We start from the raw sequence: 24,842 nt of genomic DNA, 5'->3' as shown, positions 1-24,842 counted from the left end.
AAAGGGCAAACCCAACAAGCTCTTCCTCTCAACAAGTACCCTTTTAATAGGCCATACCTTTCTAAATAAGTGTTTGATGGAAACATTTTAAAGAGTTTGGTTAAACTTTTTAGGCTATTTCTTGAGAATAGAGAAACAGACTACAAATGAGAAGCCATCTGCTGTTGCATATAGTAACATACTTGGAAAGGTGATGTTATTTTTTTAATGTTAACGTGCAATTACATTTGTGAGATCATTATTGAAATACGTTTTGAGAAAGAATTACTATTTTTAAAGTTGAAAGTGTCTTTCTATAGACTGGTAGTCTTTTTGGACCAAATTATTTAATGCTTTTTAGGGAATTTTTATAAATTGTGTTTAACAACAGAGTAAGTAATATCACAGCTAAATAAATATTCATCAGTTTAAATTGTCCTTAAATTCGACATCATAACCTTTATCTAAGTGTCTCCGTTTTATCATATCTCCTAAATCATTTTGACAAATATGTACTTTTTATTTCATAATCAGCTGTTGATCTGAGGAGGAACAGTACAGAATAAAAATAATATTAAGATTTATTGCTGTAATAATGGATAACACTATCAACTTCTAACAGTTAATTGCTGTTTAGTAGTAACAACAGTAGAATTTAGAAGGTACTAAACCATCACTTTAATAAGCAATTTTTTTTGGCAACAATTAAACATAAAATTAGCAGCTGGATTGTTTAGAGAATGTGCATTTTTTTCTTTGAGATACCAGGAAAGTTGTATATGGTAGATATTTATGTATCATGATATAAGAAGGCCTTGCTTGAGTTTTCAACATCACTGATGTTCTCCTTTACCACTTAACCTGTTTCCAAGTTCTTCTTGTTTCTAATTATTTACAATACCTAAGAAGAGCAAAATAACCAATGTTTTGGTGATTCTGAATAATCCATTTTTCAAATGGCTACAGACTTCTAAATAAGTAAATGTAACAGTTTTGAAACAGAGCATTACTGCCTTTTGAAGCTGTACTGAGCTAGGAGCGAGGCATTGCTTGTCTGCATTCTTGCAAGACATCAGAAATATACAACATAGCAAGCTCGTGCAAAAATGAGTGAATGTATTTTCTTCATACATAATTCAGTGCAAGGAGACATTTTACTCTTTGTAGGAAATCTTCTCTTTTGTACCTTTTACCTTACCCTAAGTTAATTAAAACATATTTTTGACATATTGATGCATTTATTAGATTGCTTGATCCTCTTAGGTGTTCCTAAGCAGAAAATGAGCTTTCTCTGCTGAGAAGCCTTCCTGAGCTTGACTTGCATGAACCTGGAGCACCACTTCCACCTGCCAATAGTGCAGTGCCCTTCTGTTACTTTCTATTACATGAAACATTAAGGAAGTACAGACACTGCAGCTTACACAAATGTCAGGCAAAACTGTGGAAGCTGAAGAATTGGATGTAATGTTCTGTGAGCTTTTTTAGTGAGTAGTCTTCCTGTTGTCTTACTTCTAAATACTTTTTTTTTTTTTTAATTATAGAAAGCTAACTTTGTATTCATTGGTGTGACTATTTGATTAATAATTCTATATTCAAATTCTATGTGAGGGCAAAGAGAGTATTAGAATTTTAAAGGAATTGGTAACTTACTGCATTTCCTTTGTGTTCACACTGGGGAATTTTTATTTGTTGAACACAGCATGTTCTTGATTGGGATAATAAAGTAAAAATATCATGTGTAAGAACACGCCTTGGCCTTTTAAAACATCTTTGATTATTAAGCTCATTGATTTCCTTAAATCTCCACTTAATGACAAAAGTTTTAGGCTTATTTGAATTTATTTTCTATTTTAAACTGATTATTCATCTTCCCCTGCCTTTAGTTTTGTCTTTCAGAGACATTGAAGCTTAGCTTGATTCAATCTGATTTGCATTTTCTCTACATCAGGGCTACAGGAAGTAGAAAAAGTATCTCAATACCTTTCTGTTTTGAAGAAATGACTGAAAAGAAATAGCCAAGGCGGGGTGACATACTTAGTACTTATGCAGGGGATCATATTGTAAATTTTAAGAGAAATGTTTTAATGGTACTGAATGGCGATAAAGGCCGAGGCTGCTGCACACTCCTCTGCTGTGAAGGTGAACTGGCGTACCTGCGGTGTTCGTTGGGGAAGCCATTTTGTGTGGCCTGCAGTGGCAGAGCTGGGGCCTTGACGTGGTACTTGCAGTGCTCCGTGTTTCCCTGGCAGGTTTGTCACCCTCAGGTTTCCTCTCAGCCGCTTGCCCTGACTGACTGCTCTGTCCTCCCCTGAGGGGGGCAGATTTTATTATTATCATTACTGTTATAAAATATGGTACTTCCCCTACCATCCTTCCCGTCACCACTGGTGTAGAGCACCTGAGGGGCTATGTGCCCACCACAAATGACAGGGGAAACACGGCGGCTGCCACCGGTGTTTTGTGAGGAGAAAACTCGGACGGTGAGAAAGGTCTCGAACACCGCTGCTGTTGGCGGGGAGGTGAAATAACGCCGTGAAACGGCGGCCGCGGCCGGCAGCTGCCAGACCTCAGTGGCGCACGGGAAGGGAAATGGCGGCGGGCGGGCGAGCGGCGCCGGCGGCCCGGGCCACGCTTTCAGCGCCGCCATGAGGGGGCGCGGCGGGCCTGGCTCTCCTCAGCGGAGCCGGGCGGGCGGCGCCGGCGGCCGGGCGGCGCTTCTCGGTCTCTGCGGGCTGCTCGCCCCTGCGTGGAAGCGCACCGGAGGTTTGCAAAGGCTGCGGTAAATCCGGTGCAAACCGATCGCCGTCCCTTTAACGACCCGCTACCGGTGGTATGTCATCTCACACCGGAGCTGAATGTCTCATTTCTCTCCCGTCCTTTGCTAAGGGCTCGTACGAGGCGGTTTTTTGCCACTTGTGTCTCCCCGTGAAGGAGTGTCTGCCGCTGCCCGTTGTGAGAAGGTTGGTCGGTTTAAAAGCGACTTTGTCTCCGTGGGTTGGAGCTCTGCTCCCCTTCTGTCCCTGCCCCTGCTGGTGGCACACACCAGGGTGCCTCAGCCTGCGGAAATCTCCAGTGGCCTTAATGATGAGGAGAGTCATTTGGCTCTGCTGAAAACCCAAAGTTTTTTCACGAAAGGAGACTGGCCCAGCCTTCCCCAGGCCAGAAAATGTCTCCTCTCATCCCTCCACAGGCTTCAATTCATGAGTGGTTGGGTGAGGGTAAGACCTCATTTTTATCTTCATGTTGTATCGGTTCAGACCGTTGTGCTGAGATGGCAAATTACAGCATCCAGTTTCAGTCAAGCTGTGAGACATCGCCTCTTCTCTGCTCTGCAAACTCTTCTCCCATAGGAGCTGGACCGAGGTGGCCAGATGTCAGTCAGTGGAGGGCACCAGGCCACTTAACACACTTGGCTTCCACTGGGTGGAGATCATAGAATCATAGAATGGTTTGGATTGGAAAGGACCTTAAAGATCATCTTTTTCCAACCCCTCTGCCATGGACGGGGGGGACACCTTCCACTAACTACACCAGGTGGCTCAAAGCCCCATCCAGCCTGGTCTTGAACAATTCCAGGGATGGGGCATCCACGACTTCTCTGGGAGATACTGGAACTGAGGTGGTAACTTTAGTTAAGTGAAATAATCTATTCCACCTTATTAGTTCTCAAGAGAAGGAAATTTGAAGAGCAGGTGTCAAAGGTATAAAAGTGCAGAGGATCTGCTCCACCATTAACACTTAAGGGCAAACAAAATGGTCTTGTTGCTCAAGGCTTATGGTTACTTTAAGAATTACTTCAAGCACTTAAAGAATTTCTAACATACCAGTCCTTGTTATCCCAGTGATTGAATATTAGACTTTAAAAAGGTGTTATAGAAGAGATGCAATAAACCTAAATAAAAGTAGTTGTCAGTTTGTTTTCAGAGTAGTAGATGTTTTGCCTAGCAATAGTGCACCTAATATTTTCAGTGACAACGTCTTCCTCTTAGAGAGAAACCCTGCAAGAAATGTACTGTTACATGATGCGTGTGTGTTTCTTGTTTGCCGTGGGGTAGGCTTATTGCTGGATGTTTCACGCATAGCACCGGTGACAACAGTGGTGAAGTTGTTCATAGTCTTGGATAAGGCACACTGGTGGTGAAATTATTTCCAATGAAATAAAATTGTGTAAGACACAGTATGTCCAAATGAAATTTGGAAAAGACATTGCAGGAAATAAAGGTTATATGAGCACCTGGCATTCTTACACAGTCGGTTCCCATCCTTGCTCCATCAGCCTCTGGCTCCACCAGCCATGGTTGCCATCTTCTGGAGGGGGCTTCTCTTGAGTAACGCTAGGTAATGATGCCACTTCCCTCTTCCTTACAAGAAATTGGCCTAGTTTTATGCACTCCCTGTTCCTGTCAGCACGAAGTGAAGATTAGGAATCTAACCTGCCTCCTACAAGACTGTGCAAAGTAGTAGCCCAGAAGTTAAGCTTCTTACAGCAATTTTAGTGACTCAGGGGAAAAAAATGTATTGTTTCCTTCTAATACAACCCTCCCTCAAGAAATAAACCAAAAAACCCTACAACCACTGTTTGCAGAGGAGTGAAGACGCAGTAAATAACTTACAGTAAAAATCTTTCCTTTTTGATTGCTGGTAAAGATGAAGAGGTTTAATTTGTGAAATACTAGCTGTGCTGCCTATAGTGGTTCATTTTAGTGCTTTCAGCCAAAATTAGAAGTGGCCCGTTTTCAATGACACTTGAAAATTTAGTGCTATGTTGATAGTCTGAAATGGAGATCTTCTGACATTGCAGATGAAATATGTGCCACTGAAGTTCAGTTGTGGTTTAGCTGGCCATGGAGTTGGGATATAATCATATTATTTTAACTCCTGGAGATCATTACTACTTTGGGAAATAAAACCCCCAAGCATCAGAACTGTCAAGATATATATTTTGAACTTTTATTTAAAGTAATACTAGGTTTTATTTATTTTGGAATGTTTAGCCAGGTTTTCATTATTAAAACTAGATGAGAACAAGGGTTTGAGTATTTGAGTAATAATAATAAAAAGGCAAAATACAAGCCTATAAATTTTCAATTTTTTTTAATAGGAAAACTAGCTGTTTTGAAATAACTGCTTGTTTTATGCAAAACTGTTTATCCTAGAATATGGATTTAAGCATGTACTCATCTCACATGCTTGATTTGAAAAAGCACAGACTTGTGGTTTATGTAAAGATGGCTCTTCTACTACTAGTTAACCAGATTTTGCCCAAAAAAGGCCAAACTTCCCAATGGATTTGCCGAGGCCAGGCCTGGGTTCTCATAGAAACCCACTAATCTTAGCCCTCAATCAGTCCATTGCCAATTCAAGAAATTATTTCCTCATAATTTTGGCAAAATGCTGAACGCAAGATGAATGCTCCTCACTTTTCTTTTTTGTCAGCATCCAAATGTAATGGGTAATGATGTGTGTGACCTTAGAGAGGGGAGAAATGTGTGAATTTTGGAAACACGTTTTTTTGACTGAACACCTAGAAAAACTGCGTGCAGGACTGGGTCTGCATTGGAAAGCACCCTCCAGCCTTTTTCCTCCTTCTCTCCAGTCTGTCAGCACAGGGAATGAAAAACACTTTCCCCGACAGGCATCCCCATACCCACTTGCCCATGGGGGCTCACAGCTATGCTGGCAGGGTGTTTTTATTGGCCTCCTGTGTCATCTGGGGAGGTGATACAACTATGTCAACAAGAGAAGCCCTTTTGATGTGCCCTTGCTGTGTCCCCGTTAGAGGATTCTGCCAACATAGCTGTGGTGTTGCCACTCATGCAGAGGGCACCGAGTGTAGTCAGGACCTACAAAAGTGATTAAGAAGAGCATCGTGCTGGTGTGTGTGTTTGAGGAGGGTGCTGCATGCCATAAATGTAATTTTATTATTGTTGCAGTATAGAATAATATCCCTAAATCTTGGACTTCTTTTAATTACTTTTAGCGACCTTCTCCAGCTCAGGTGAGTTAAAGGTGAGTGCCTTTCCACAGTACATGAGTTTTTAAAACTCAGGCGAAAGAAACATCATAGTGTGGTGAGGAATAAAAATACTCATTTCATTATTGAAATGGGATCATTTTAGAGATTAGTAATATATGTTATGTCCTGTGTGCTTGACTGTTAAGTGTGAATAGACCTTTTATTTTAACACTCTCCAGTGGCACCTCATGAGATTATTTGACTTGAATTAAATGTTGGGAAATTCTGTGAAAATGGCATTCTAATTTTTCTCTATTTCAAGCTTCATTAAGTATATTTGCACTTAGAAGTTGCAAGCAAGATGTTAACATTTCAAATGCTTAAAAATTGAATACATCTCACAATTTAAAAAGTAAAATGAAGTAGCAGCAGACTTCTTTTTTTTTCCTTCTCTATAGGACCTTTCCAGCACTTTGCTGATCTCCTGTTGATTTGATTAATGAATATCCTACCTATTAAAAGTAACCATTCATTATTGTGTTTGTTGCAGCAATAATTGTGTGTTTCAAATAAAAACTAATTAACATAATAAGTGGAAAAGCATCACAGCACATGAATTGTGCTTGCAGTTCACTACACCTGAAAGATCATGAAACGCCTTTTCTGACATCTGTAGCTCTGCAGCTAGTTACCAGCAATTACATTCCATTCGAATAGAAATTAAGTATCTGATTTACAGCCTTACTTTTTATATTCTGAGACATGAGCTACAGAGAATATTATGAGGATGTCTGCAATCACGGTGCAGAGTACTATTCTCTTAATGAATTGGGGTTATACCCTCCTACACAGCTCCCTGCTTTGTAGTTGCTGCTGGAGTTTTGTTTGGGTTTTTGGAGGAGGGGGCACATGGGAGTTGGCTTAAAAACTGGTTGATCAGGTGCCATCCGTTTTGTCAGAGGCAACCGCAGGCTGTAGGTGGTAGCCTGTTGTTTAGCTGTGCCAGAGGTCTGAGGAGGCACATGTGGACTGGTCTGTATGTCTATAATCAGCCCAGCTTCTAATGGGACCAGGAAGGGCCACAGCTTGGATTTCTCTGCTGAGAGAGGATGCTAGTTGTGCTCCAGTGCTGGAGAGAGGGGGTTTGGGTGCAGGATGGTACGCAGAGAGCTTACACACCATGTAAGGACAGAGAGCTGTCCCTCACAGGCTGCATGTGACCTCCAAGCTTCCCACTGAGGATGCTTACAGTATATGATCTTTTTTTTTTTTTAATATCTTTTAAATAAATAATTTCTTAAATTCTGCACTTGTTTTACAGTACTGTAAATTCATGTAAAGAAAGAAAGCAACTCTTAGGGCAACCTTAGGTGAGTTCTGGTCAACCAGATTGCCCCGCTGAGGAACAAAGGACCACCAGATCAGTTGCTTGGATCTGTCCGCTACCTCGTGTTTATCGTAGCACATTTGATGCTGTCCAAACTCAGTTGATGCAAATTATTTTAGGGACAGAGGATGGAAAGTTCTTTTAATTTCTTGCCAGGGAAAACTCTTCTTAAGGCAGTAGATTGTCTGTAATAAGGACCACAAGAGTAGCAAAGTAATATATTTTCAGACGAACAGATGAAGGCATGACTAAGTTGATCAAGTGTTTGGGTAGAGAACTTCTGTTCTTATTTGTGTGTTGTGTTATTTATATGTAATATATGGCACAGGAAAGTTATGCACACTCTCATTTTTCACTCTAATTGCCTATTTGAAGACAGCATGACAGATCCAAAGGTTGCTTTCAACAACTGAGGAGCACTGTGGTCACTTACTAGTGTGCAATAATTAACTTAATTGCAGAAATTAGAACACGTTAAAGATTCAGAATCCGTGATTCGACTTCATGCATTCTTTCTCTTTTCTGTTGTCCATATCTGAAATATGTTTTTCTTACGTATGGTTATAGCATAATATTTTTTTTAAATGAAAGGTACTTTTCAGAAGATTTGCAAATCCTTTTGTTTACATTTACTTGGCTATTTGATTTTTAAATTAAAAACTGAAAATGTCAAATGATCTGCTCAGTTGTGTTGCTGAGCCACCATTTTAACCTGAATTCCTTTTAGTAATTATGCATTAAATTAGCACATGTGAAGCTGTAATCAGAACCCTCTTTGACTGGGCAATGGTAAGTAAGAGATGGCCTTTACTTCTAAGAGTTCACAGTCTGAATTAAATAGTGGCAGCTTGCAAGGATGAAACAGGATTGCTCAGTAATGGTGTTATATAAAAATGTTCTACTCTTCTGTTTGTTTATATGAAAAATGTTCTACTCTGCTGTAAGACCAAAGCACAGATTTCTTTCTGTGTAGGTTATCTGAAGTAGCATATACGACCTTATCACCCAGCAAGATACTGTTTCTCGTACGACAAAGCTCTGAGTTCTTGTGTCTCACAGAATTTGTCTTATAAAATGGGGTTTCACGTGTGTTGGTCTGCAGCAGTGAATTGATGCTGTTGGTTGTGGTGTTATTGGAGGTTTTTGTGCTTTAATTTTCAGCAGGCTGCTTTCGAAATTCTGTGCCCCCCATTTTTATATGGTCCCTCTTGCAGTGACGTCCTCTGTCTGCTTCTTACAGGTTCCGCAGTCGTAACACATAGTGAAGGTAAAATGCTGGAGTAGTATCCCTATGATCAGGGTGCATTTCCTATGAAGACCCAGTTTTTACAAATTCTCATTTTCTTCTAGAACTTTAATGAAGACTGCCTCACTTCCCTGTGAAGGGCACCTCTGTGAAGAGACTAGTGTGTGCTAAAGCAGGGTGTTAAGTCAGCAGATTCTGTTTTCTGTGCCTTCCAGCTGCCTGCGTGTGCATTCCCAATATGTACTTGTTGGCTTTTTTTCCTGAGGCAGCCTTCATTCAAATAAATCTTCTCTTTGGTATTTCTTTTTGCTAACCACTTGCTTACATGCGTAATATGGAATTTGCAGTTGTTAAGATTAATGCTAACTTTTTTGTGCGTGCGGGCTTTAGGAGAGGTCCACAGTAGTTTAAACTTCGGACTGTGACCTATGATGCCTTACCTTGGTTTTGTACTCCTGCACTAACGCAGCAATTATAATCCATCAGTTGCTGGGTGGAAATACACAGGCTCGGTTTGACCAGCAGCAGAGTGCCAGTAGAGCACCGTCAGCCTGATAGAGCTGTCTCCCAGCGGGCCAGAAAGACTGCAGTTTCATGACCTTCGTGTTGTATTTATGTAGGCTGTGTCTTTCAGGATTTTTTTTTTGCATGGCTTCGTGCACTTACGAGCAAGTTGATGCGGGGGAAATAAACTGTTTGCAGCTAACTGAGAAATTTTTGCAAGTCTGGCATAGACCAAACAGGGAGAATTTCGTACAAAAAATATCCTGAAGCCTGTGGAGTTCACTGAAACTGGGAAAACTGAAATAAAGACAGTGTTTTCTTGTTTGTACTTGTCTGAATGTAGCTTGCTTAGTCATCTATTTAATGAGAGCTTAATCTGGAAATGTGAAAGAGTTTGGTAAGTAATCTGTTTCACACATTTCAGTAAACCCACTTCTGTGGCATTTAATACCATGAACTTGGAAAGAATTTAAACTTGTTTGTAAATATTAAGGTGTTCTTCCAGTCAAGTAGGTTTAAAACTCTTGCAGAATCATGGTATTTATCCTCCAGTGTTCTGTCTTTGAAGTGTAGAGAGCATCATCTCCTTTTAGGAGATAAGGGAAATTTTTTTTTATTAAAGATATAATTAGGGGACTGTGTTAGTATCTGTAAAATCATAGTTGTCTGCGATCTTATCCTTTAAATTCATAAGAAGACCTGAATAACACTGCATTTGGAATTGAAACTGTGATATTCATAGTGGCTTCCTTGTAATTGGAGGTTTTGGATGGGGAATGATTTCCAGTAACGTTGAATTTATCTGTTTCTGGCTTTTTAAGCTACATCCATGTTAAGAACAATTGCAGACTTTTGAGGAAGCCAACAGAAATGTTTGCCTTGGCATCATTAGTGAAGCGAGCTAGTTTCAAGGGCAGTGTAGGTTTTAATTAATTAGCTGAGCGGACTTATATCAGCCAGTTTTCAAGGCCAAGTGAAATACAAGACAGGCACTCTGTGAAGCTGGTGGTGGGCGAGTGGAACGTGTGTACGGATGTTCTGACAAAGCCAGTTGTGAATCTGGGGGACCTCTGGCTTGGCAGTTCATTCCACTGTGATCTTGCACAAAAAGGTGAGATCATAAACATCTCCAAGTTACTTGGGAGACAGATCGTAATGCAAGTCCTTGGTCCACGTAAATATGAAGTTTAGTGCTTTTAAAATCCTTTGCAGGGCCATTATTTTCATGGCATTTGAGGCATTTTGTTGCTCTTTTTGAGATGAAACAGAAACAGAAATAACTCCCTTGGGCTGACAAGGGGAGTTTCTCTTACTGCTTTTGTTGCAACTATTTGGCTTAAGTAATGGCATGGCTGATAGAAGATGTGATTTTCAAACCTAAGTCTTTTTAAGATATGGACACGGACCCTTGCCCCCCACCCCACACCCCCCACACCCCACACCCCCCCCCCGGGTAATATTTACAACATCAGTGAGTCTGTTGGAGGGTTACAGTTACCAAAAAAATCTTGAAAATCCAGTCACTTCATTTGTATGTGAACAGGGATTCATAAGTCCTTTCAGTACCTGGACTCTTGTCAATCTTGACCTCAACTTCTGCCTGTTAAGTGGTGGCACAGTGGGGTAAAAGCAGTACTGGCTACTTTGTATTCAAGATCTTGAAGAGTAGTTTAAACTTTACCTCCTTTAGGTCATTATTTTTTCTTCTGAGACTATCTTTACCACTTTGCTAGTGGTAGTGACCTTTCGTAGTCCCTGCAAGAAGAAAGCTTGCAGCTGTAAAATAATGCCACTGAAATTTGTTAGCACTTTTCTGTGTGCCCTTTATAAGGTGAAAAGTTGATTTTTCACAGTGATTTAAATGCAGGAACTTTATGAAAGTGAAGTTCTCATGTGAAGTTGCTTATGATAACTTTCTTGTATCTTCTAGGGCAAAACTTGTTCTAGATATAGTAACGAAGATGTGGCGTGTATTTTTGTGCGGGAATACTCATGTAGAATAAACTTATATAATTGATGACATCTGCTTACACAGGATGCATATGTCTTTTTATTATTTGCTCTTTTTAAAATACTTCACCAGGTTAGGATTTTGCAGTTTTTTTCAAGCTGTGAGTTATTTCTGTGTAGAGTGAGGAGACTTAATAATCATAGCTTGGTTCAGTAGTCAGGGGTTCATTTTGTGAGAATATGCTCCACGGAAGATGCGTGGCTTCCTTTGAGTAGTTCAAAGATGGAGCAATTTACAGTCTTAGCCTTAATTATATGCTCATGCTACTTATCTGGTTGCCCAGTATGAAACAGTTTGCAGATGTGAGAAATTGAAGGTGTCTAATCCTATGGATGATTAATTGAGTAACTCTCTCTTGTTGGTGTTAGGACCCACACTTTAGTCCTTTAAGAGTCAGGTGGGGGGACCTGTAACAAAACCCTGGCATAGTTTATATGAAATAAAAATTTAATTTTTATAACGTCATTAATGAAAAAGAAAAAAAAAACAGGGTTTCCAAGATATTAACACCATAGTAAAATAAGAGAAGATAGCTAAAAAAATCTCACAACATTACAGAAAGTACATAATGCTTTCTCTCTTCCCACTGTGGAATGAAATCAGTGGAATGTGGTGCTTATGAGAAGAGACAAGCAATGAAGACAACTAACGTACAGCGGGTGGCAATTTGTTCTACCAGATTTAAAGTGTTGCTGCAAAACTAATGAAGTAACGAGTCTTTGATAGGCTGTGTTAATTCAAGAAGAGAGGGTAACTAAAGTAATGCTAATCAACCAGTTCCTTTAAAACCTGTACTTGTTCTGATGTGTGTGCTGTCTGGGTATTTTTCTTATGAGAGAGTGAGCTCAGATCAGTCCTAGGTTGTACTGCTTAAATACTTGTCAAGAAAAAGATTTGTCATCTGTGAGTGTTTAATCCATTATAGGTGTCTGTTTGGAAACTGTTTAGGCTACTTTTGGCTGACGCACCAGCCTATGCATGTTTGAAGAAACATTGACTAAACATTTTACATTATACAGGGCCATTTTGTGAGACTGACAACAGATTTTTGCCTCCGCTGCTTGTCATCCTCGACTCGGATAGTTGAGTGTTGGCTGATACATAGCGTCCTGGTCAGTGGGGTAACATGCGTTCAGAGGCTGTGGCTTTGGGCAGTGTCTGTTAGAAAACGGTGTTAGTGTCTGTATGAATGTGTTTAGGTGTGAGAGAGCACAGCACTGGAAGACCAGACTAGAAAGTTCAGCATGAGGAAATACTGCTACTTAATCTCACTGTAGCTGTGTTTGCTATCTTTAAAAAAAAAAAAAGGCCAGCTAATCATTCTAAATTTTTTTTTTTTTTTTTTTTTTTTGGTTTAGCGAGCTTAGGATGGTTGTGGTCTTTCTGTAGTTGTTAACAATGATGTAGATTCACCCTGTGCTCAAAAGCATGCTAACTAACATCAAGAAAGTAAGTCGAGACTGTCAAAATTGGAAGATACAATAAGTGCCAGGAGTCAGGGACCACAGGGAAGAAGGCAGCACAGGGAAAGAATTGTATATAAGTTCAGTGCTGTGGTACAAGACTGAACAAGTGATTATAGGCATTTCCATGTGATTTTTTTCCTTGTTTGTATGTGGGGACATTTTGAAGGGAAAGGAGTGGGCAGCAAGGGCAGGAGAGAACGACAGGGGAGGCAGGATGAGTAGCAGGAGCCAGGGTTAGGAAGGGGCAGGAGAGGGGGAAGGCGCTGGCTGAGGTTGGTCAGAGGATGAGGAAGAGGGAACGGAGGTGGGAAGGAATGGACTGGTGGCATTTTAAGTCAGTGAGAAAAAAGCTGGCAGTGGTGAGCAAAGTGTGCATGTGCCCTGGATAGCAAGGCTGTGCCGGCTTTTGGTGGGTGCAGTGGGACTGTTGGTATAGTCTTTATGCCCTTCCACTTGGGGAAGGGCTGTGCTGTGGCCATGTGGCTGCTGATACCCGTGGCACAGCTGGCCCGGTCTTTGCTCCTTTCTGATCCTCTCTGAGGGCTGTGCGGTGGCCCCAGCACAAGTTTCTGTGCTTCCTTTTTATCTTATGTTACTATAGCTGGAAAAGAGAAATAATATGTACAGTTCCCACTACAACGCAGAAGTGAATGTGGCGTTCTCATGACCAGCAACCCAGCAGCTGGTTGCAAGAGGAATAAAAATTGTCAAGCATTTTGAGTGCTAAATTCATACAAGATTTTCTTGACCACCTCCTGGATTATTTTTTGGTGGAATTTGAGATATACAGCACAATCGACTTGAAATACATCTGGAGTCTGGTATGTGGAGGGGGAAATAGAGTGAATAGACTGTGCAGTGCATTCCTCGCGCGTGAGGCAGCACCCACTGAGAGACAGGACTTGTGCTCCTCCAAAAGATATGGGGCTTTTCGGTTTTGTCTTTGCATTTTCATCTTCAGCTGGTGTTATGGTGAGCTGCTGGCGAGCAGCAGAAAGGTGGTAGACTCTTCATTAGAGCTTTCCCTTGTCCCTCTCCCACAGATACATGTAGTACTCTGTTGTAAACCAGCCCTAATTTTGTCTACTTCAGTCTAAGAAACTGTTGGTTATAGATGGAGGTTAATCCCATTTAAGAACTGGATTAGTAGAAATGTAGTAATTTAACCACAGATGCCTAAACTTGAGTTGAGGTAGTTCTCAGATAGTCCTGTCTGGGACTAGTGCTCTGCAGGCATTCTGACATTCCGGATCGAGGCAGTTTCATGGCAGGCCATGCACTGCCGAGGTGTAAAACTAACCGAGTTCACAGTGACAGCAGTTGTATGCTTGGCCTGCTAAATGACTGGGGGTTTTGTAGAAACAAAAGCAAGTAAAAGATCTTTGTGTGTTGCGTGAACCTAATTTTGCCTCAGAGAAGTGAATTATAAAGATGACGCGGAAGATAGCTGGTGCGTTGCTGTCTTTGGTTAGCTCAATATGGAGCACAGCATGATATGCTGGTAATTGATGCATTTCCCCAGGCACCACCAAGATGTGCTCCTTTTAAGGATAACAGGCTTCGGGTTGCTGGTTGGATTGGCACTTGTGCTTTTATTCCTCTTCTCTGAACTTCCTTAAAGGTATTTATCTCTTTAGGGACATATCGATAAATGCATGTTAGCAACTCCTGGAGCCTGAGCTTTGCAGGAGCAGATGTAGGAAGAAAGATTAGAATCTTTGAAGGGGTGGGACAGGGGAATCCCTTCTCACTGAATAAAGACATTATCTGCTTTTGGCAGTGGTGTTACCAATGCACCTACCTTGGGCACAGTCCCCATTCAGTTTAGTTAAAAAGGCAGGGCAGCAGAGAGAGATTTTAAAACAATTGTGTTTTAAAAACAAAACAAAAACCACAAAACCCACCAGAAGCAACTGATCAGGTTAAAAAAAACTGTGGCCATCAAGATAATGAGCTTTTAAAGATTAATAATGCTTAAAGTTGTAGGACGAAGCAAGAACAATCGAGAATACAGGTTTTGCTTGAATTTCCTCTCCCTCCTCCCCCCCCCACAACTTAAAGTAGATGCTTCTCAGAAGTAAAAGATGGATAGCAGCAGTGCTATGGGGAGACACTTAGTAAAAGCAGTTTGTATTCTTTATAGTTAAATGCAGAAGTTGCACCCAGAATTGCTTTTAAAGTAATGCATAAAATATGTTGTTAATGACTATGTAGTAATCTGCACAGGCATGATGCACATTTTCCATTGTGAACTTTTAAAGACTGCTTATGCCCAGCTCCTAAAGGTACATTTCTAAAATGTCAGGCAAGGCTGTATTTGAAACCTCGATGTAATCCTTTTTTTTTTTTCTTCTTTTTTTTGTGTAAGAGAACTACGTAAACTATGGGCATACTCCTTTATTTTTGGTTTCAGAAATTTAAACCAAGACTACTTCTTTGTTAGATAAAACAGAACTTAACTGAAAAGGACAATGAAAACAGTGATTGAAAACATATTCTTTAGTTAGAGTGAATGCACTTGAGGGAATAGGATCATGTTTGCTTCAGGGCATTTGGTGGGCAATGAATGCTCTGCTTGGCAAGCATTTTGCTTCAAGTGCGTTTTTGTCTGACTTTTCTGATTGAGAGCTTCAGAAAATAAGCTGTAGAGAAGGGAGAAAGCAAAACTCAGAGAAGCAGAAGAAAAGTATCAAGTCCCATCTTAAGAGATCTAATCACTCTTGTCACATCTCAAAATGTGTCAACCATATTTAGAAATAGCTACGTCAAAAAAAAAGAAAGCTTGATCATTTTAACACTGTAAATCATGGAAAGCTGTGAAAACTAATATTTATGAGGGGGATTGTGAAAGCTTGTGTGACAGTTGGAAATTACATCACTGTTGATGTTTCAAATTCTTGTGTAAAGTAATGCAATACTGTGTTTATGAATGAATGAACAAATGATTGTGCTGTGCTAAGCATACTCTGTATGGATAAACTGGATTGAGCTATTTTATATCTCTTGTCTTTGTTTATGTTACTTTGCAGTATATAGTCCCATATGTTTCAATGTAAATCTAGAAAACTCAATTCAGTGCGTGTTTTTTTTTATTCCAGATACAGACCCACGTGTATTAGAGAAACAAGAACTTCAGCAACCAACCTATGTTGCTTTAAGTTACATTAACAGGTAAGCATGGTTATTTTTCAGGTATAACTGATTGTGCTTTGCACAATATGTGTATATATGCATATGCCAATGGTATGCTTACGTATGCATTCTGTTTTGTTTCATGCTATATGACGCCATGATAACACTTGTTTTGGAAAGACAGTTGAATTAAAATTTAACTACATTTTTTATCACTTTTATATAGGGCACAAGTAGCCGTTCAGCTGCACTGCTAAAATACTTAGGGGATGAGATTTTAGCCTTTTATGTTCCATCTAAATCTTGTGCAGAACAGGATGATTTGTCTTTGCTTAATTTTCTACTTTCTTGTACTCCCCACAAGTGAGTGTAGAAAGAAATTTTTATTCAATTGAAAGTGAAATTGAACTGATAATAGTCTAATATGTAAGAGATTTTTTTACAGTACTTTGGAAGTTTTTCAACCACAGTGTATATATTTTAAAATCTTGCTTACCAGCCTTATAAAACCTAAAACTTTGAAAAATTTAAGAAATTAAAGCCTTGGTTCTGTAGTTATTGGCTGATGGCAGAACTGAAACCTCCAGAGTACTCCAGCATGGAGGAATGGAAGGGTTGCTCCTGTCTCAGGCTCTGTTATCGTAAAGAGCAGCCTGAGAGCTGTTCCTTATTTTCCTTCTCACCTAAGCATGTTGCAGAATTCAATGGAGGTAGCGCAGATTACTTTTCCTAGTAAGGAGGAGAATGATCCATGGAGCACGCTGCGTGGAAGGGAAAGATGGCAAGGTCTGGTTCAGTTGCAGTGCCCCTTTTTCAGTATGTTTGCCAAACTGTCTTCTAATACTAAATGAACACTGTAGAGGAAGTGCAATTCCTCATTTAAAACCCTTTTTCCTTTTGCAGTTAGTTGCATTTTGGAAATCCATTTATTGGAAAATATTCTGTATGGGATTATTGGCTTTTATACATGGGACACCAGTTTCCTTTTGTATCTTTGCTGTCAAGACGATGAGATACAAACTCACGAGCCTGGAAAATTAACGCAAAATTTAGTTCAGTATAGACTGAGTTGATTCAGACTCTCACTGGGTTATACATAACACTTTTCTAATTCTACTTCATGTTAAAATTGGGAAAAATACCCCAAACTCAACAAACGTTTTCAAACACAGAATCCACCATTTGTCTTCATATAATATTTGCTGTAGAGAAAGGGTGTTGGGTGGGGGGAGAGGAAGGAGGAGAAGACTTTGAGGTATGAAAATAAGAAGTGGTGTTCACTTGGTAAAATGACTACATTTTCTCCACTGTATGAGACTATGATGATTAAGAATAGCTCGTATTGACATGATTTCCTGCTTGGCAAGTAACTCCTTCTTCCTGGAGACAGTCCTACCCTTTAAAGCATATTTTGAAATTAACCATGACCCTTTTTAACACTTATTTCTGTTGATCTCATTTAATATATAAAACTTTTTTCTTTTTTTTTTTTTTTTTCAAGATGTAGGCTTGATGTGTTGTTGTATGTGTTGGTATGTTTCGCTCTTTCCATTATATACTTGGGCTCGTTCTTTTGTTGCTTCTGTGGTTATTTTACTTCATGTGAGGGAGAGGGAAGGTTTTTTTGTAAATTAGGGAAAAGCTGTTTTAAGACCACAGAAAGTGCCACAGGACCTGATTGTCCGACTTGGAATCAGACTACTTTTAAAGTAGTTCTAAAGTGATACATCATCTAAATTTCATTAATTTGGTAACGTTTTTAACCTAGTGCTGTGTGACTGAGACAGTTTTAGTTACTACGTATTTATCTAAACTTTCTTCCCTTTCAATTCTGAGAAATAATTCTGCAGAACTGAATTGAGTTGGTCTTACAGTAAAACCCATCTGAATAGACTCTTATTTAAACCAGCTGCTATTTAATTGCTCTTTTAATTGTATTTTAATTTTTTCCAAAGTGCTGATGTCTTTCATTGAACCACCTGCTCTATGCAGCTCAAGCTCTTGAGGGAGCGGCAATATCCATTACACTACGAGACATGCCTTTCTATTTCCCACTACATATGCCAGAGCCGAGCTCTGCTTTGTTGTCCCAGGCTATGAACTCAGATTTTGTAGACTAATACATGTCATAAACATGTTGCATACTGTTAGATATCAAACACCAGATACTGCTGCACTTTTTTTAAACCCATGCTTTTATGGCTTCCAAGTGGAACTGAACTTAGCTTGGTTCCTGCTGTGAGTTCCAGACCTTAAAACAATCTTCCTCTGCAGGTTTGTATATTCAATATGTTCCGTGTGGGCCATACGCTTTTGTGGAGCCTGGGAAAATAGGGACTTCTGATTCTCAGGGACTGTCAGGATTGTATAAGATGTACGCTTAATATATGTTGCGGTAGAAAGATTGAGTGGGTGTGCTTTATGCTCTGCCTATTGCCCTGTTGTATGGTGGCCATTATAAGGTAAACGAAAACAAAACATAAATCTAGGTTGTCTGGTTTGATAGCTGGGAGGATAAAGTTATCAGTAAAGCAGATAGTAGAGACAGCAGAGTACAGGAGGCTTTGTTTCCAACCTGAAACATACTCTTGTTTCCATTTCCCTTCTACCCCTGGTTATTTTCTCAGGCATATTAATATGGCAATATTGTGTGTGCCCTTAAGTTCTGAAACAGCCTTCAGATTGTGAACGTCTGAATCTATAAGGCTCTGTCTCTTTCTCTGCTGGAGATTTACTGCCACTACAGCCTTCAGTAACTACACACAGATGCAGACTCCATAGTGTGTGATCCTCATGTAGACAGATAACGTTCCTTTTAAAACCGGTGGACAAAATATAAATTATAGGTCATAACAGTTTATTATCGCTACATCAAACACTTGCACCAGGCACTGAGTGAATTGCCACAAATCCTTTTCTCAAAGTTTAGTGTAGCCTTAATGCAGTCCCCAGTACTGATGATTGTTTCCTACTAACTTGCAGTTTGCTTTCTTAGAAGTCAAAATTGGAGTCAGTAAGGCATGCTACTGCCAAAGCAGATGCAGTTCATCTGCTTCCATCCTGTAAATACAGGAGTGCTTTGTCTGCAAGGAGTTCAGTGGTGCTACTACATGAATGGAATGCTGGCTGTCATCTGCCAGGAGTAGTTGCACTGGGGCCAACATCCTCCAGTACTTCAGAGAGGTATTTCCTTTGTATATGGGTCAAGACACCTTTATATTTTGTATTGCATTGACATGCAGTGATTGGTGGCAGTCATTAATATTGCCTATACTACTAGGCAGGTACAATATTTATAGCCTTAAGTTAATTAGCATGACTATGATTTTTGCTTGGTGTTTATTGGAACCTACATAGTGCTGTTTGTGCTTCTAAGTGTGTTGGTCTGGGACTTTGGCAATGATGGGTCTCAAGTTTGCTGTATTACTGTGGAATGTGAAGCCCTGGTGTTGCAGCATACTGTCAAAGCTTTCAGGCTTGTGCAGTCTAATGGAGAGAGACTCCTCAGTATTTGCGTCTTCTAAAATTTGTTTAATATGGACATTGCTGGTTACCTGTTAGTGATGAAAGCAGCTGTTGTGGGAATAGGTTGTGTGTTTTTTTTAAACAAAAACAAACATCCCAGTGTTATTAGCACAAGTGAGAAGACAACAAAGGCATACAAATACTTCCTCTGACTAAAAAGGTAATACTAAAAAAATGCTAAAAATAGAAAGCTTTGATTCCAGAACTTAATGAAAAATCCTTTGCAATTAAGTTCCGAAGGATGTATTTCAACTTTGAGATGGTAAGTACTAGAAATAGGAAGAAAGCATAATTTATTGTGGTAAATTCCTTTCACCCTGAAAATGGAAGGTAAGAAGTGCCATAGTAATTTGTATTATTGGAAGCATATGCTGTAAACAGAACAACTAAATGCACGTATAATACAGTTTCCATAAAATACATGATCCTTAGATACAGATATTCCTTTGATTAAAAAATTTTCATGTTGGTGGGGAAAAAGGGAAATTAGAATGCACCTACAACTGAAACTAAGGTGCCTTAATATAGTTTTTCTACTGCAAATCACATAATAGCTATATTAGGGAAATGTTGAAAGCGTGTTGTAATTAAATACTTTTAATTACATTAATTCTGTGTTACGTTTTAACACTGGTTTTCTATTGATAATTGAGGTCATACAAGAAAGGTTATATCATAAAATACGTTTTAAACATTAATCCTGCAAGCAGTTACAGTGCACTGGGGTGAATGTTTTCCGTGTTTCTTGTGGGCAATCTGTTGAATGAGGCTGTTGAATGTCTATAAGGTTTATTCTTGTGCACATCTCTGAGCCAGTCCTAACATTTTTGTTCCTCCCTCCAGATTTTATTTTTAATGAGCAAGATTTTGCCTCACTGTTACTATTTACAAATTCTTGTAGGCTCCAGGCTTCTCCCCTCCTTTCCTCTTCCTCTCAATGGTTGTTGACTTCTCAAGAACAAATTTCCCTGCTCTGCTTCTTTTTTTAATACCACGAGAAGTAAAATCAATCATTTCTGTGAGCATATGCATTTGTGAAAGGAATTAATTGCATGTAAAGTTCTAACCACTGCAAACTGTCCCTGTGTCTTGTCCAGCTCACTAATTCTGGTTCTACTGCTATTACCTATTTTTTCCAGGAGTAAAATTAACAGCCAACACCATAGGATTTAATGATCATTTGAAAGTTATTTTAAAAGGTGGTAAGTCTTTAGGTAGTGATATATTTAGTAAGCACTATGTTACTAATGCAATATCAAGAAGAATGTTTTGGATTTGGAGGCAGTGCCCTTTGACTACATCTATGTGGTTTCTTAGCAGCGCATCCAAGCCACATGATACTGTCGTTTCTTTCTTTGACCTTAACATTTTTAAGGTCCTGTGCTCAGTGCTGGATAGAAATTTAAAGTGCTTCTTACTCTTTTCTGTACAGGAGGTTCACTGTGCCGTTGACCACTTCCATTCACGTCTGTTCTTTATCACTGGGGATATCTTCCGTTATCTGTTCATTGTGTTTCCTCTGACAGTTGGTTTTGTGTATGCATTTAGTTGTAACAGTTAAAAGTGCTTTCAGTAAGTGTAGGGATTTATGTTAAAGCATATACAGCTTTTGCAGCACATCGCACTTTTTCCTGTGGTTCTGCTATGACATATTTTCCGGGGGTAAGCTATCAGCAGTAGTTAAAAAAGAAGACTGTAGTCTCTCAGAGGTCATACCCAATAACTGGATGTGCCACCAAAAAGCTCTATAGAACATTTTCTCAGCAGCAGTGCAATCCTGTTGTTTCCTTTTTTCTAAGAGCATGAGCGTTAAGTTGTTTGTATAATGTGTGGAAAACCAAGATTCAGTTCGCGCCTCTCTCATCCTTTAGGAGTGTTTTAATCATAAGACTATTGACTAGGTTGGTTTAGGACATCATTTCTCTTCTTGACATTTCTCCTGTTTCCCTCTTGATTTCTGTGTACCGTCATTGGAATGTCTGTTGGGGCACAGTTTGGAATCAAGGTTGAAGTCATGAGGCTGGAGAGAAGTAAGTTTGTTTCTCCTTGTTTGCTTTTGTAATGGATGATTTTTCAGAAGGCGTAAGCAAAATGGAACAACTTTGAAACAGTGGGCATCTTCCTTTAAAATAAATATTCACTGCAGCATTCACCTGATAAGCAGAAGATCAGACTTCAAGTCTTTCTAATTCAGGCCTGAGATTTGAACTTTGAAGGTGTACTATTGGTGGTAGATTAATCGAGGCATGCTGCAAATAAATATATAAAAATCCTTAAAAACTTATTTTTAATCTCAAAATAGCTAATTTGACTTTTTGAATGAAAAATCGAAATTAAAAAAAGTAACTAAAAACAATCCTAACTTTTTTCAGTATAGCAAACATTGTCTTAACTTTCATGTAATGATTCAGAAGCAAAAGCGTACAGACAAGAAAGACCTTCCCATTTTATGAATCCTAGTGGAGATCAGTTTTTCTGTACAAGAAAATCAGAGCCAGAGAATCTGATAAACTGTTGCTGTGCCACCTGTTCAGATTTGCTACGTTTTATAGTCCCTAGTGCCACAGTTCTTGCGCTTTGTCTTAAAATTTAACTTTTCCTTCCTATAATATGATACTGTCGTCTTATTTGAATTGAATATCACAGCTCTGTAAGTGCAGCGATTTCCTCAGGCTGTTGATTTGCAGCACATTGAAGGTGCGTGCCGATGCTTCCAGTAGCTGCTGGGTTGAATGCGTGTGACAGAATACAGAAACGAAGGGATCAAAGTAACAAGTCAATTGCTAGATAACATTTTTCTGTCTGAGCTTATTTTTAGGTTTTCAGTGACCAAGTAGATCATGTGTTTTTATTCATATAGCCATATCTTTATGCTCTGCTGTTTGACTTGTTCTGGAGATGGAACAAGACTAACTTCAGATGATAATTCAAACAAGATGTGCAGAAATGAATGTTAGTTGGGGTAAAGGGAATGTCTTTTGGTTTGGAAGGATTTATGCAGTTGGCTTTGTTTTCTCTTTCTGTTTTTATCAGCTTCAAGCTAAGCAAAACTGAAGATTTATGTAATGTACAGCTCTTTTATTTCATGTCAGCAGTAAAGATCAAAAAGCAGATCGGCATTTTAAGGAAAAGCCCTAATGCTGGGCCCTGAAATAAAAGTTACATGATGAATTAAAACGTGTAGGACACTGCAAGAACATGTTTTAGTTGTGGGGTTGGTTTTTTGTTTTTGAGAGGTAATCGGCTTTCTTCTGACAATGCTCATATGGAAGACTCAGGGACAGAAAAAATTCCATCTTGTCAATTTCAAGTAAAAGAAGCATTGCTGAGTCAGCATTGTACCTTTAGGGTGTTTCCTATAAACACCTCTGAGTGTAGTTTAGTTAGTAAACACTCAGGCTGTCAGTATAAATCCTCTAGACTTTCGGGATTCATGTCTTTACTGGTATTTCTTCATCTTTGTCAATGTGGCATGCTGAAATTGATGAAGAAATCATCTTGCCTCTCTGGCACTGTTTCTTGTCTGCTTCAATTCCCAGCTTTCTGCATATATTTGCTATTTACCTTTTCACAGGTCACTTCATTTTGGGGAGAGGAGGAAGAAATTCTTCAGTTTCCCTTGCTTTAAGGAGGAGGACATTTCTGTGATGTTTAAATTTGATCGTAAGCAGTAGTAGTGCTTTCAGAAGGACTGTATGTTAGCTGTATGAAAAAACTGTATTCAGATATTACATTGTCAGCTATGTGGGGTAACAGCTCTCTCAGTATCTATTTCTGTGTATGACAGCACAATGAGGCTCTTATTCTTATTGGACTCTGGTAATAACGTACGTTCATTCTTTATATTACAGTAATTTAACATACTCACAAAGCTATTTGAAAAACGCGCTAATGTGCCAGTTTCATATCCTCTGCAGAAATAAGAATTTGTGGAAATTCTATTAATGCTTTGATTTCAGAGTGAAGGTTGGGCAAACATTTTACATTTATGCATTTGTTTTCTTTCAAGTACAATCTGAGAGAAAATGGCTGAAAACAGTGGCTGCCTTTCCTGTCTTTACCACTCACAGAAATGGCTGCTGTATACAGCCAGTTACCTCCTATCCCAATATGCTTTTTTTTTCTTTAAATCACGATCAACAACAGCAACAAAACGTTACATACACAAGAGAAAATTACAGGCGGAGTAGATAGCTTTTTAGGAAAGGTCCTTGCTGTCCAGTGTTTTGCTAAAAGCTTGATGTGACTGTTTGATGCTACATGTCATGACTTGCAGATTGGCAAACTTACCATCCCTGGAATCCCAAGGCGGTTCAGACCAGCTGCTGGTAATATTGACTGTGGCCCGATTTTTTTAAAATCTAAAGTTTATTTATCACTGATCTTTTGTACAAGAGTATTGTGCTGCTTTTTCTAACGTTACAGTTTTTTTTTTTTAAATAACACGCTTTCATGGTAATGCTACCTACCCGTTTAGATTAGTTGCAAAAAGGGGTGCGTTGGATTAATCTACAGTAAGACTAAAAATAAGATTTTCAAATAAATTTAGTAGTTCAAAATGCAAATTATTGCATTACTTTGGTTTTTCTATATTAGCTTTTAGATATATTAGTACTTTGCGTATTTTTAGATTCCTTCCCATAATGAATATCCCACTAATTTGTAATTTATTAAAATGTAACGAACTACATTCTGGAATAATTCCTGAAGTGTCTGTAGGGACTTGAAGTCTCCCTCCCTTTCTCCCTCATTCTTATTTTTGCATCTAATGCTTCCAGGTAAGGGCGCTCACACGTCATTTGCAAAGTCTTGCTGGTATTCAATGAAGGACAGGGAGTGTGAGCATAAAGGCCACATAACAAAATAGAGTTGCGGCACAAAGTATGTCTTTATATCTTGTTCTAGACATTTAGAAGTAGGGCTGCAGTTTGGAGGCTGCATACCAAGGCCGTCCAGGTCATGCTTTAGAACAGCCTACAGCCTAGTCTAGAGATTAAGTGCAGATGAGAGAATATTCTTAGCACTGGAGAACTTGGCTCGTGTGGAAAGAATATTGATGTCATCTTCTGCTACATAAAATCTACTCTGAAGTGTTACTCTAAGCTTTAATTTTCATTAAATATTTTTGTGGTTGGGTTGACCTCTCAATTTGATTTTGAGCCAGAGAGAAAGTTTGTATATCCTGCAAGGATGCATTCATCATCCCACCACTTCCTCTGCAATACTCCAGTGTCCCAAGAAATGGAGACCAGGTGGAGAGCTTGACGAAGTTGGCTTCTTCCCTTTTGTTCCTAATGAGGCCAGCGGTGCGTTCAAGCAGGCCAGCAAGGGAGTTTTCTCTATCAGCAAAATGCTGTTGGAAGATGGTTCTCTGAGATCTATGACTGGAATAACACAGGTTATAACAGTCACCAAGCACTTTCAGTGCAGAGCTGGAAGGAACCTGTGTTGTGCATGAACTAGGCGTCATGCCGTGGAAACGCAAAACAAAATGAAGCTTAAAACTGAAGTCATCTGAAAGCAACTGATCAATATGAAACATGAGTCAGAGAGAGCAATGAGGATATATATGATGACAAGGAATTAGTGAAGCTTGCCTGCCTTGTTTGTGAGCAGATATTCTATAGCAAAGGAAC

General features: G+C 39.3%; 1 protein-coding gene across 1 annotated transcript in view; it reads left to right on the top strand.

Annotated features, from left to right (window-relative positions):
• The window catches only part of JAZF1 (JAZF zinc finger 1), a 197,742-nt gene that overhangs the window by 94,116 nt on the left and 78,784 nt on the right, over nucleotides 1–24,842 (top strand). Inside the window, exon 2 of the mRNA XM_063325088.1 lies at nucleotides 15,648–15,720. Within this exon, the coding sequence (XP_063181158.1) occupies nucleotides 15,648–15,720 (73 nt within the window). The remainder of the gene's footprint in view (nucleotides 1–15,647; nucleotides 15,721–24,842) is intronic.

This window comes from Chroicocephalus ridibundus, chromosome 2, assembly GCF_963924245.1.
Source record: "Chroicocephalus ridibundus chromosome 2, bChrRid1.1, whole genome shotgun sequence".
Taxonomy (NCBI): Eukaryota; Metazoa; Chordata; class Aves; order Charadriiformes; family Laridae; genus Chroicocephalus; species Chroicocephalus ridibundus.
Note: the sequence above shows the minus strand (reverse complement) of the source record. Positions and strands in the feature narration are given on the sequence as shown.